We start from the raw sequence: 14,012 nt of genomic DNA on the forward strand, positions 1-14,012 counted from the left end.
AATGTACAAGACTGAGTAGCTAGGCCTCTCTTGTATATGCATACAATATACCGTATTTTCCGGACTATAAGGCGCACTTAAAATCCTTTTTTCCCCCCCTCAAAACTCGACAGTGCACCTAATGTACGGAATAATTCTGGTTTTGCTTACCGACCTCTAAGCTATTTTATTTCAAACTATAAACTGCTTGTAATATAATGTACAAGACTGAGTAGCTAGGCCTCTTTTGGATGTGCATATAATATACCCTATTTTCCGTATTATTTTTTTATTGTATGTCTGTATTTTCCGGACTATAAGGCGCACTTAAAATCCCCCTCAAAACTCGACAGTACGCCTTATAAACCGGAGCGCCTAATGTACGGAATAATTCTGGTTTTGTTTACCAACCTCGAAGCTATTTTATTTCAAACTTTTAATCATATAATGTAAAAGACTGAGTATTTTTTGTATGTGTATATAATATACTGTATTTTCCGGACTATAAGGCGCACTTAAAATCATTTTTTTCCCTTCAAAACTCGACTGCGCCTAATGGACGGAATAATTCTGGTTTTGCTTACCGACCTCGAAGCTATTTGATTTCAAACTTTTAATAATATAATGTACAAGACTGAGTAGCTAGGCCTCTCTTGTATGTGCATATAATATACTGTATTTTCCGGACTATAAGGCGCACTTAAAATCATTTTTTCCTCCCCTCAAAACTCAACAGTGCGCCTAATGTACGGAATAATTCTGGTTTTGCTTACCGACCTGGAACCTATTTTATTTCAAACTATAAAACTGTTTGTAATATAATGTACAAGACTGAGTAGCTCGGCCTCTTTTGTATGTGCATATAATAAACCCTATTTTCCGGACTATAAGGCGCACTTAAAATCCTTTTCCCCCCCCCCAAAACTCGACAGTGTGCCTTATAACCCGGAGCCCCTAATGTACGGAATAATTCTGGTTTTGCTTACCGACCTTGCCGCTATTTTATTTGGTACATGATAGAATGATAAGTGTGACTAGTAGATGGCAGTCATTAATAAGAGAAACCTGTAGTCTGGAATGTCTACTTTTTAGTTTACTTCCTTAAAAAAATCCCGACATACAAGTGTTTTGGTCCACCTGTGAAAATAACACGCTGCGTTTGTCCCAGCAGATCTTTCAACAATGGATGACCCCAACAGACCCCAGCGGAAGATGTCCACAGCCGGTGACAGCTTGTACAAAGTCCTGGGCCTGCAGAAGGGAGCAACACCCGAAGAGATAAAAAAGGCATACAGGTGGGTTTACCTCACTAATACACCCCCCATGCCATCACAGATGCTGGCTTTTACACTTTGCATAGTAGAGTTTTAACTTGCACTTACAGATGTAGCGACCAACTGTAGATAGATAGATAGTACTTTATTGTAGTTACTAGTGATGGGTTGATGAGGCGTCATGAAGCGTTTCGACACATTGCAAAACTGTATTGATACTGTGTCGATACTGTGTCACTAAATACTGACATCTGCTGGACATTAACAATCCCTACAGGCAACCTATGGACCGACTCAACTGACACTGATTTGATGCCCTAGTACAGGGGTCACCAACCTTTTTGAAACCAAAAACTACTTCTTGGGTACTGATTAATGCGAAGGGCTACCACTTAAATAAATAAATATATTGTCATTTGTAAGTTACACGTAAGTGTGATTTAAACAAGAATAGCTAAATAAATACATTTATATATATTAAAAAATGGGTATTTCTGTCTGTCATTCCGTCGTACATTTTTTTTTTCCTTTTACGGAAGGTTTTTTGTAGAGAATAAATGATGAAAAAAACACTTAATTGAACGGTTTAAAAGAGGAGAAAACACGAAAAAAATTAAAATAAAATTTTGAAACATAGTTTATCTTCAATTTCGACTCTTTAAAATTCAAAATTCAACCGACAAAAAGAAGAGAAAAACTAGCTAATTTGAATCTTTTTGAAAAAATAAAAAAAATAATTTATGGAACATCATTAGTAATTTTTCCTGATTAAGATACATTTTAGAATTTTGATGACATGTTTTAAATTGGTTCAAATCCAATCTGCACTTTGTTAGAATATTTAACAAATTGGACCAAGCTATATTTCTAACAAAGACAAATCAGTATTTCTTCTAGATTTTCCAGAACAACAATTTTAAAAGAAATTCAAAATACTTTGAAATAAGATTTAAATTTGATTCTACAGATTTTCTAGATTTGCCAGAATAATTTTTTTGAATTTTAATCATAGTAAGTTTGAAGAAATATTTCACAAATATTCTTCGTCAAAAAAACAGAAGCTAAAATATTTATTATTCTTTACAATTTTTACACTTTTAAGGTTGTATTTTTTTCTCTAAAATTACTAAAAGTAATAAGAAGCAAAGTAAAAAAATAAATGAATTTATTTAAACAAGTGAAGACCCATCCATCCATCCATTTTCTACCGCTTATTCCAAGTGAAGACCAAGTCTTTAAAATATTTTCGTGGATTTTCAAATTCTATTTGAGTTTTGTCTCTTTTAGAATTAAAAATGTCGAGCAAAGCGAGACCAGCTTGCTAGTAAATAAATAATAATTAAAAAATAGAGGCAGCTCACTGGTAAGTGCTGCTCTTTGAGCTATTTTTAGAACAGGCCAGCGGGCGACTGATCTGGTCCTTACGGGCTACCTGGTGACCGCGGGCACCGCGTTGGTGACCCCTGCCCTAGTATATACAATAATATAAACCAAGTCATTGTATTTCATTTAGGATTATTTCATATCTTCATTTAAATAAAAATATATTTGTATCTTTTTTAGATACAGTCAATAAATAATGTGAACATGTATCATAACATGGAAATCTAAGAGAACGTGTTGTGAATGATTGTGGACTGGGAATTGTTTTAATTTTATTTTTTTATACATTTTTATAAAAAAAAAAAAAAAAAAGTTTTTCCGACGTATTACATTTTAGACAATTTCTCTTCTTAGTTATTATTTCTCGGGCTGTAGAAAAGAGCCGCTCACAGGGCACAGAGGAGGCGTCAGTGCGACACAGTTGGCGTATCGGTCACGTGACCAAAACAGCTCATGATGGGTCACGTGACTTTCTAAAAGCGGTACGCGCACCGACACAGGGTTTTGCTCTATGAGCTCGACGCATGCGCCGCTGCATCGGTGTTGCCGGACCCATCACTAGTAGTTACTGACAGTGGTTTTCTGAAGTGTTCTTGAGCCCATGTGGTGATATCCTTTATACATGGATGTCGCTTTTTGATATCAAGGCTTACGTGCAGTGATTTCTCCAGATTCTCTGAACCTTTTGATGATATTACGGAGCGTAGATGGTGAAATCCCGAAATTCCTTGCAATAGCTGCTTGAGAAATGTTGTTCTTAAACAATTTGCTCAGGCATTTGTTGACAAAGTGGTGACCCTCGCCCCGTCCTTGTTTGTGAATGACTGAGCATTTCATGGAATCTGCTTTTATACCCAATCATGGCACCCACCTGTTCCCCAATTAGCCCGTTCACCTGTGGGATGTTCCAAATAAGTCTCTGACGAGCATTCCTCAACTCTCTCACTCTTTTTTGCCACTTGTGCCAGCTTTTTTGAAACATGTTGCAGGTGTCAAATTCCAAATGAGCTAATATTTGCAAAAAAAACAAAACAAAGTTTACCTGTTTGAACATGAAATATCTTGTCTTTGCAGTCTATTCAATTGAATATAAGTTGAAAAGGATTTGTTGTATTCTCTTTTTATTTACCATTTACACAACCTGACAACTTCACTGCTTTTGGCTTTTGATCATTAATATTTCTCATTCAAGATTCAAGATGATTTATTGTCAATTCTTAACATGCACAAGACACATAAGAACTGAAAAGTACATTTTGGGCACAGTCCCACTAAGAGCTGACATACGTTACAGAGAGACAAGACGAGACCGCTAACGGAGCAGCCATTTTTACGGCGCTCTTTAAAAAAAGGATTAAAGATCGACTGATTATCGGTGCCGATATTTGCCATTTTGACGTATTTTAGTATGGGCCTTTTTGTCCCATCAGTATCAATCTTTTTTTTTTTTTGACAGCTACAACAACACAATATATACACCAGGGGTGCTCATTACGTCGATCGCGAGCTACCGGTCGATCTCGGAGGGTGTGTCAGTCGATCACCAGCCAGCCATTAAAAAAATAGTCCTAAAAATGAGCGATCATAAATCTTCACTATGACGTCACTTGATTGACATTCACGGCACCCGAGGGTCTTCTGAGATGACGCTGGCTGCTGCCAGCTCATTAAAATTACCGACAGGAAGGCGAGAAACACTTTATTTCAACAGACTCTGACGCCGTACCTGTCGTCAAAAACTCCAAAGACCGACTGCACAGTTGCGCTAACAAAATAAGAGTCTCAGAAAGCTGGCGTGCACAAGCTAGCAAGCTACGGCGTTTGCCGACAATGTATTTCTTGTAAAGTGTATACAAAGGAGTACGGAAGCTGGACAAATAAGATGCCAAAAACCAACCACTTTCATGTGGTATTGGACAGAAAGGAGGACTTTTTTTCTCCTCCATTCGAAAATGCGGACGTTATCAGCACCACTGTCTGATTCCAATCAATGCAAGTCATCAGAATCAGGTAATACACCAACTTATATTCTTGTCTTCATGAAAGAAAGGAATCTATATGTGTTAAACATGCTTGTATTATCTTTAAACACCTTTAACTTATTAACTATATGTGTTAAACATGCTTGTATTATCTTTAAACACCTTTAACTTATTAACAATATTAACTATATGTGTTAAACATGCTTGTATTATCTTTAAACATCTTTAACTTATTAACAATATTAACTATATGTGTTAAACATGCTTGTATTATCTTTAAACACCTTTAACTTATTAACAATATTAACTATATGTGTTAAACATGCTTGTATTATCTTTAAACACCTTTAACTTATCAACAATATTAACTATATGTATTAAACATTCTTGTATTATCATTAAACACCTTTAATTTTTTAACAATATTAACTGTGTTAAACATGCTTGTATTATCTTTAAACACCTTTAACTTATTAACAATATTAACTATATGTGTTAAACATGCTTGTATTATCTTTAAACATTTTTAACTTGTTAACAATATTAACTATATGTGTTAAACATGCTTGTATTATCTTTAAACACCTTTAAGTTGTTAACAATATTAACTATATGTATTAAACATTCTTGTATTATCATTAAACACCTTTAATTTTTTAACAATATTAACTGTGTTAAACATGCTTGTATTATCATTAAACACCTTTTAACTTGTTAACAATATTAACTATATGTATTAAACATGCTTGTATTATCATTAAACACCTTTAATTTTTTAACAATATTAACTATGTGTTAAACATGCTTGCATTATCTTTAAACACCTTTTACTTGTTAACAATATTAACTATATGTATTAAACATACTTGTATTATCATTAAACACCTTTATTTTTTTAACAATATTAACTATATGTGTTAAACATTCTTGTATTATCATTAAACACCTTTAACTTGTTAACAATATTAACTATATGTATTAAACATGCTTGTATTATCATTAAACACCTTTAATTTTTTAACAATATTAACTATATGTATTAGACATACTTGTATTATCATTAAACACCTTTAATTTTTTAACAATATTAACTATATGTATTAAACATGCTTGCATTATCATTAAACACCTTTAACTTGTTAACAAAAACATATATTTCATAAATAAGTAAATATAAATTATATATATGAATGAGGTAGATCCCCACGACTTGATCAATTGAAAAGTAGCTCGCCTGCAGAAAAAGTGTGAGCACCCCTGATATACACATATGATAGCAGTATTTTTAAACAAATACATTGTGAAGTAGTCTTTGCAGTCTATTCAATTGAATATAAGTTGAAAAGGATTTGTTGTATTCTCTTTTTATTTACCATTTACACAACGTGACAACTTCACTGCTTTTGGGGTTTTTGTACATGGTGTTGCACCGCATTATTGAAGCAGCTCAAACTCATTTTTTTATTTATAAATGGTTGATTTATATAGGCTAGTAAGGTAACGTTTTGTACCTGACAAGTTTCGGCTACCTTGCTTCTGCAGCCTTCATCAGAGGTGTCAGGTGATGTTAGTGTGATGTCATCTGCAGAGGTGGGTAGTAACGCGCTACATTTACTCCGTTACATCTACTTGAGTAACTTTTGGGATAAATTGTACTTCTAAGAGTAGTTTTAATGCAACATACTTTTACTTTTACTTGAGTATATTTATAGAGAAGAAACGCTACTTTTACTCTGCTACTTTTATCCTCATTCAGCTCGCTACTCGCTACTAATTTTTATCGATCTGTTAATGCACGCTTTGTTTGTTTTGGTCTGTCAGACAGACCTTCATAGTGTTTCAACAAATACAGTCACTGGTGACGTTCACTCCGTTCCACCAATCAGATGCAGTCACTGGTGACGTTGGACCAATCAAACAGAGCCAGGCGGTCACATGACCTGACTTAAACAAGTTGAAAAACTTATTGGGGTGTTACCATTTAGTGGTCAATTGTAGGGAATATGTACTGTACTGTGCAATCTACTAATAAAAGTTCCAATCAATCAATCAAAAATGTGAAGGAAAAAAGACCCTTTTTTTATTTCAACCGTACATCCCGTCAAAAGCCTAAAGACTGACTGCACAGTTCCTGTCTTCACAATAAAAGTGCCGCTCCATCGCGCCTGCGCTTTCAAAATAAGAGTCTCCGAAAGCCAGCGCAAACAAGCTAGCAAGCTACGGAGTTTGCCGCCAATGTGTTTCTTGTAAAGTGTATAAAAACGAATATGGAAGCTGGACAAATAAGGTGCCAAAAACCAACCACTTTCATGTGGTATTAGACAGAAAGGAAGACTTTTTTTTCTCTTCCATTCGAAAATGTGGACGTTATCATCACTACTGTCTGATTACAATCAATGCAAGTCATCAGAATCAGGTAATACACCAACTTATATTCTTGTCTTCATGAAAGAAAGGAATCTATATGTGTTAAACATGCTTGTATATTCATTAAAACACCTTTAACATGTAAACAAAAACGGCAAAATAAATCAATATAAATTATATACCGTATTTTCCGCACCATAAGGCGCCCTGGGTTAAAAGCCGCGCCTTCAATGAACGGCATATTTCAAAACTTTGTCCACCTATAAGACGCCCCGTGTTATAAGCCGCATCTAACTGCGCTAAAGGAATGTCAAAAAAACAGTCAGATAGGTCAGTCAAACTTTAATAATATATTAAAAACCAGCGTGATGTGGGCGCGCACGGAGTCGTATATCAACATGGACGGAGCTGCGTGAAAAAAGCCACCCGGCCTCTTCGCGTAAACTTACCTTAACCACTCGCTCATCTTTTCTTCATCCATCCATCCCTTCGAGTTAGCTTTTATGATGACGCCGGCTGGAAAGGTCTCTTTTGGCAAGGTCTTCCTTTTGAATATCACCATGGGTGGAAGTTTCTGGCCATTAGCATGGCAAGCTAGAACCACAGTGAAGGATGACTTCTCATTCCCTGTGGTGCGAATATTCACCGTACGTGCTCCCGTTGTATCCACAGTGCGGTTCACAGGAATATCAAAAGTCAGTGGAACCTCGTCCATGTTGATAATGTTCTCTGGCCGGATCTTTTTTTCAGCTATCTTGTTTTTACAATATGCACGGAAAGTAGCCAGCTTTTCTTGAAAGTCTTTAGGCAGTTGCTGTGAAATAGTAGTCCGTGTGCGGATGGAGAGATTGCGTCTTTTCATGAACCGGAAACCTGTCGCTTAGTAGGAGCCATTTTGTGGTCTTTACAGATGTAAACACACAAAGGAAATGAAACGTAATATCCGCGCGCTTCTTTTCTTCTTCTACTGGGGCGGGTGGTTGCTTACAGTAGAAGAAGAAGCGCTTCCTGTTCTATGGGGGCGGGTGCTTACCTTGGCGGTTGCTTGCGTAGAAGAAGAAGCGCTTCCTGTTCTACCGGGAAAAAAGATGGCGGCTGTTTACCGAAGTTGCGAGACCGAAACTTTATGAAAATGAATCTTAATATTTATCCATATATAAAGCGCACCGGGTTATAAGGCGCACTGTCAGCTTTTGAGAACATTTGTGGTTTTTAGGTGCGCCTTATAGTGCGGAAAATACGGTATATATATATATATATATATATATATATATATATATATATATATATATATATATATATGTGTGTGTATGTTACTCATTAGTTACTCAGTACTTGAGTAGTTTTTTCACAACATACTTTTTACTTTTACTCAAGTAAATATTTGGGTGACTACTCCTTACTTTTACTTGAGTATTAAATCTCTAAAGTAACAGTACTCTTACTTGAGTACAAATTCTGGCTACTCTACCCACCTCTGGTCATCTGTGACGTGTTATATGGAATGTTCCATCCCACCTGAAGTGGTGGGATGGAACAATCTGTGACATATATAAATATATAGCCTGTATAAATCAACCATTTATAAATACACATCAGTAGGCTAAAATAACCTCTTCAACATGGCTCAAACTCCTATTTGAATCCAGGAAGCTGGCATTGAGGCACCACCCCGACAAGAACCCCGACAACCCGGAGGCGGCGGAAATGTTCAAAGAGATCAACAACGCCAACTCCATCCTCAGCGATGAGAACAAGCGCGTCATCTACGACGAGTACGGCTCCATGGGCCTCTACGTGGCCGAGCAGTTCGGGGACGAGAGCGTCAAGTACTACTTCCTCATGTCCAAGTGCTGGTTCAAGGTGAGCTGCATGCTGGGAAGTGGGAAGTGTAAAACACCCGGAGGTGAACCTCTCCTCCATTGCCGTTTTTGTTTTCAGGCCCTTCTGGTGTGTTGCGGGATCTTCACCTGCTGCTGCTGTTTCTGCTGCTGCTGCTTCTGCTGCGGGAAGTGCAAGCCCTCCGAGGAAGCCGAGGACACGTTCTACGTCAACCCCGAGGACCTGGAAGCCGAAATCAAAGAGCAGGAGGAGGGTAAGCCACTGTGCTTTTTTTTCCCACCACACACCATTTGTTAAAAAAAAAAAAGGGCAGACTTTTCTAAAAGGCTATAAAAGTCTATCCAGGATGGCCAGCTAGAGGGTGTGTCAGTCCACCGCCAGCCAGGCATTAAAAAAATAGACCTAAATATTATCGGTCATCAATCTTCACCACTTTTTTATTTCAACCGTACCTCCCCGTCAAAAGCCTAAAGACTGACCGCACAGTTCCTGTCTTCACAATCATCATCATAATTTCTTTTTATTCCTTTCATGAAAAAATTAAGAAAAAATGACCGACAGGAAGGCGAGAAACACTTTCTATTTCAACCGTACCTCCTGTCAAAAGCCTAAAGACTGACCGCACAGTTCCTGTCTTCACAATCATCATCATCATTCATAATCATTTCAATTTATTCCTTTCATGAAAAAATTAAGAAAAAATGACCGACAGGAAGGCGAGAAACACTTTTTATTTCAACCGTACCTCCCCGTCAAAAGCCTAAAGACTGACCACACAGTTCTTGTCTTCACAATCATCATCATCATTCATCATTTCTTTTTATTCCTTTCATGAAAAAATTAAGAAAAAATGACCGACAGGAATGATAAATAAATGGTAAATGAGGCGAGAAACACTTTTTATTTCAACCGTACCTCCTGTCAAAAGCCTAAAGACTGACCGCACAGTTCCTGTCTTCACAATCATAATTTATTTTTATTCCTTTCATGAAAAAATTAAGAAAAAATGACCGACAGGAAGGCGAGAAACACTTTTTATTTCAACCGTACCTCCCGTCAAAAGCCTAAAGACTGACCGCACAGTTCCTGTCTTCACAATCATCATTTCTTTTTATTCCTTTCTTGTAAAAATTAAGAAAAAATGACCGACAGGAAGGCGAGAAACACTTTTTATTTCAACCGTACCTCCTGTCAAAAGCTTAAAGACTGACCACACAGTTCCTGTCTTCACAATCATCATCATCATTTCTTTTTATTCCTTTCATGAAAAAATTAAGAAAAAATGACCGACAGGAAGGCGAGAAACACTTTTTATTTCAACCGTACCTCCTGTCAAAAGCCTAAAGACTGACCGCACAGTTCCTGTCTTCACAATCATCATTTCTTTTTATTCCTTTCATGAAAAAATTAAGAAAAAATGACCGACAGGAAGGCGAGAAACACTTTTTATTTCAACCGTACCTCCTGTCAAAAACCTAAAGACTGACCACACAGTTCCTGTCTTCACAATCATCATTTCTTTTTATTCCTTTCATGAAAAAAATAAGAAAAAATGACCGACAGGAAGGCGAGAAACACTTTTTATTTCAACCGTACCTCCTGTCAAAAGCCTAAAGACTGACCGCACAGTTCCTGTCTTCACAATCATCATTATTTCTTTTTATTCCTTTCATGAAAAAAATAAGAAAAAATGACCAACAGGAAGGCGAGAAACACTTTTTATTTCAACCGTACCTCCTGTCAAAAGCATAAAGATTGACCACACAGTTCCTGTCTTCACAATCATCATCATTTCTTTTTATTCCTTTCATGAAAAAATTAAGAAAAAATGACCGACAGGAAGGCGAGAAACACTTTTTATTTCAACCGTACCTCCCCGTCAAAAGCCTAAAGACTGACCGCACAGTTCCTGTCTTCACAATCATCATCATCATCATTCATAATCATTTGTTTTTATTCCTTTCATGAAAAAATTAAGAAAAAAATATTAAGAAAAAATGACCGACAGGAAGGCGAGAAACACTTTATTTCAACCGTACCTCCCCGTCAAAAGCCTAAAGACTCACCACACAGTTCCTCTCTTTACAATAATTTCTTTTTATTCCTTTCAAGAAAATGCATATACAGTATACAAGCCAGTTTCATTGTTTTCCCCATTATTTACTTTTTACTTTTTAAATTCGATCTCAATGCTGTTCACTGCTACTGAAATTTTAATTTTCCTGAGGGAACTCTCCTGAAGGAATCAATAAAGTACTATCTATCTATCTATCTATTACTAAATGCATTCGTTCTTTCAATTTTGACAGAAAAAAAAAAAGCATATTTTAAACTTTAATATTATCTGCTCATGCCAAGTATATTATTATACACCGTATTGCAAAACTATTTGTGTGAGATAAAAACAAATCGTTAGATATCTGCTTGTCACCTTTTTATTTATGATTTTAAACCTCTTAAAGCCCAGGCTGTTTGTTTACATGCTTTTTTTTTTCTCTTTGCTATTTGGGCTTATTGGACCCTAATTAGAATTAAAACTAAGAATCATCTTTTGATATGATGTACTTAGTCCATAAGTACACAAACGTGTACTTCATGTTTAGTGACATGCTAATTCTTATTTTTACACTTTTTAAAAAAAATCCAAATTCCATTGTATGTTATACTCTTCTGACACCACCAGATGGCAGTATAAGTGTCCACATAAGTGGCCATAAGACCCCAAATTCAGTAGTGTACATAATTATGGAAATAAGAGCTAAAAGGTGCTGTCCACGCATGTGACCACTAAGCATTTAGAGGTAAAGCAAGTTATACATAAAAAAAAAAAATCTAATAACCAAATGCATATGCATTTCGATTAATCGTGATTAATCACAGATTATTACCCGCATGCATGATGTAGATTAATTTTTTTTAAAAAGCGGCCCTCTGAAAGCAGCCAATGTGGCCCTCAATGAAAATGAGTTTGACATTGCATTGGACAGAAAGGAGGACTTTTTTTCTCTCCTCCATTTGAAAAAGTGGATGTTATCATCACTACTGTCTGATTTCAATTAATGCAAGTCATCAACTTATATTCTTGTCTTCATGAAAGAAACATGCTTGTATTATCATTAAACACCTTTCACTTGTTTACCTCTCTTTCATAAATAAATCAATATAAATGATATATATGAATGAGGTAGATTTCCTCCACTTGGTACATTGAAAAAGTAGCTGGCCTGCAGAAAAAGTGTCTGGAGTAGATAAACCACACAAATCCTCACCCGCCATATTTGTTTGTCAACATTTGACTCCTTTGGAAGTCCAACATTGTTAATGCTGAAATAACTTTGATTTCCCAGGCGTCCTAAGTCAGGGGTCAGCAACCCAAAATGTTGAAAGAGCCATATTGGACCACAAATACAAAAAAGTAATCGGTCTGGGGCCGCAAAAAAATCAAAAATCTTATATAAGTGTTATAATGAAGACAACACATGATGTAAGTGTCTATATTAGCCTACTATCAAAATGACTTTAAAAGTCTTATATAAGTGTTATAATGAAGACAACACATGATGTAAGTGTCTATATTAGCCTACTATCAAAATTACTTTAAAAGTCTTATATAAGTGTTATAATGAAGACAACACATGATGTTAGTGTATATATTAGCTATATTAGCCTACTATCAAAATGACTTTAAAAGTCTTATATAAGTGTTATAATGAAGACAACACATGATGTAAGTGTCTATATTAGCCTACTATCAAAATGACTTTTAAAGTCTTATATAAGTGTTATAATGAAGACAACACATGATGTAAGTGTCTATATTAGCCTACTATCAAAATGACTTTTAAAGTCTTATATAAGTGTTATAATGAAGACAACACATGATGTAAGTGTCTATATTAGCCTACTATCAAACTGACTTTACAAGTCTTATATAAGTGTTATAATGAAGACAACACATGATGTAAGTGTCTATATTTGTTATATTAGCCTACTATGAAAATGACTTTAAAAGTCTTATATAAGTGTTATAATGAAGGCAACACATGATGTAAGTGTCTATATTAGCCTACTATCAAAATGACTTTAAAAGTCTTATATAAGTGTTATAATGAAGACAACACATGATGTAAGTGTCTATATTAGCCTACTATCAAACTGACTTTACAAGTCTTATATAAGTGTTATAATGAAGACAACACATGATGTAAGTGTCTATATTTGTTATATTAGCCTACTATGAAAATGACTTTAAAAGTCTTATATAAGTGTTATAATGAAGACAACACATGATGTTAGTGTTTATATTAGCTATATTAGCCTACTATCAAACTGACTTTACAAGTCTTATATAAGTGTTATAATGAAGACAACACATGATGTAAGTGTCTATATTTGTTATATTAGCCTACTATGAAAATGACTTTAAAAGTCTTATATAAGTGTTATAATGAAGACAACACATGATGTAAGTGTCTATATTAGCCTACTATCAAACTGACTTTACAAGTCTTATATAAGTGTTATAATGAAGACAACACATGATGTAAGTGTCTATATTTGTTATATTAGCCTACTATCAAACTGACTTTAAAAGTCTTATATAAGTGTTATAATGAAGACAACACATGATGTAAGTGTCTATATTAGCCTACTATCAAAATGACTTTAAAAGTCTTATATAAGTGTTATAATGAAGACAACACATGATGTAAGTGTCTATATTAGCCTACTATCAAAATGACTTTAAAAGTCTTATATAAGTGTTATAATGAAGACAACACATGATGTAAGTGTCTATATTAGTTATATTAGCCTACTATCAAAATGACTTTAAAAGTCTTATATAAGTGTTATAATGAAGGCAACACATGATGTACGTGTCTATATTAGCCTACTATCAAAATGACTTTAAAAGTCTTATATAAGCGTTATAATGAAGCAACACATGATGTGTCTATATTAGCCTACTATCAAAATGACTTTAAAAGTCTTATATAAGTGTTATAATGAAGACAACACATGATGTTAGTGTTTATATTAGCTATATTAGCCTACTATCAAAATGACTTTAAAAGTCTTATATAAGTGTTATAATGAAGGCAACACATGATGTAAGTGTCTATATTAGTTATATTAGCCTACTATCAAAATGACTTTAAAAATCTTATATAAGTGTTATAATGAA

General features: G+C 35.0%; 1 protein-coding gene across 3 annotated transcripts in view; it reads left to right on the plus strand.

The window, feature by feature from the left end:
- The window catches only part of dnajc5gb (DnaJ (Hsp40) homolog, subfamily C, member 5 gamma b), a 29,754-nt gene that overhangs the window by 2,721 nt on the left and 13,021 nt on the right, over positions 1-14,012 (plus strand). For 2 of the 3 annotated variants that reach the window (XM_061924259.2, XM_061924257.2), the window contains exons 2-4: positions 1,151-1,274; positions 8,635-8,848; positions 8,927-9,080. In XM_061924259.2, coding sequence (XP_061780243.1) covers positions 1,162-1,274; positions 8,635-8,848; positions 8,927-9,080 — 481 coding nt within the window. In that variant the 5' untranslated portion in view covers positions 1,151-1,161. Of the gene's footprint in view, positions 1-1,147; positions 1,275-8,634; positions 8,849-8,926; positions 9,081-14,012 lie in introns of all 3 variants that reach the window. The other variant, XM_061924258.2, reaches the window with a different exon arrangement.

This window comes from Nerophis lumbriciformis, linkage group LG29 (genome assembly GCF_033978685.3).
Source record: "Nerophis lumbriciformis linkage group LG29, RoL_Nlum_v2.1, whole genome shotgun sequence".
In the NCBI taxonomy this organism is placed as follows: Eukaryota; Metazoa; Chordata; class Actinopteri; order Syngnathiformes; family Syngnathidae; genus Nerophis; species Nerophis lumbriciformis.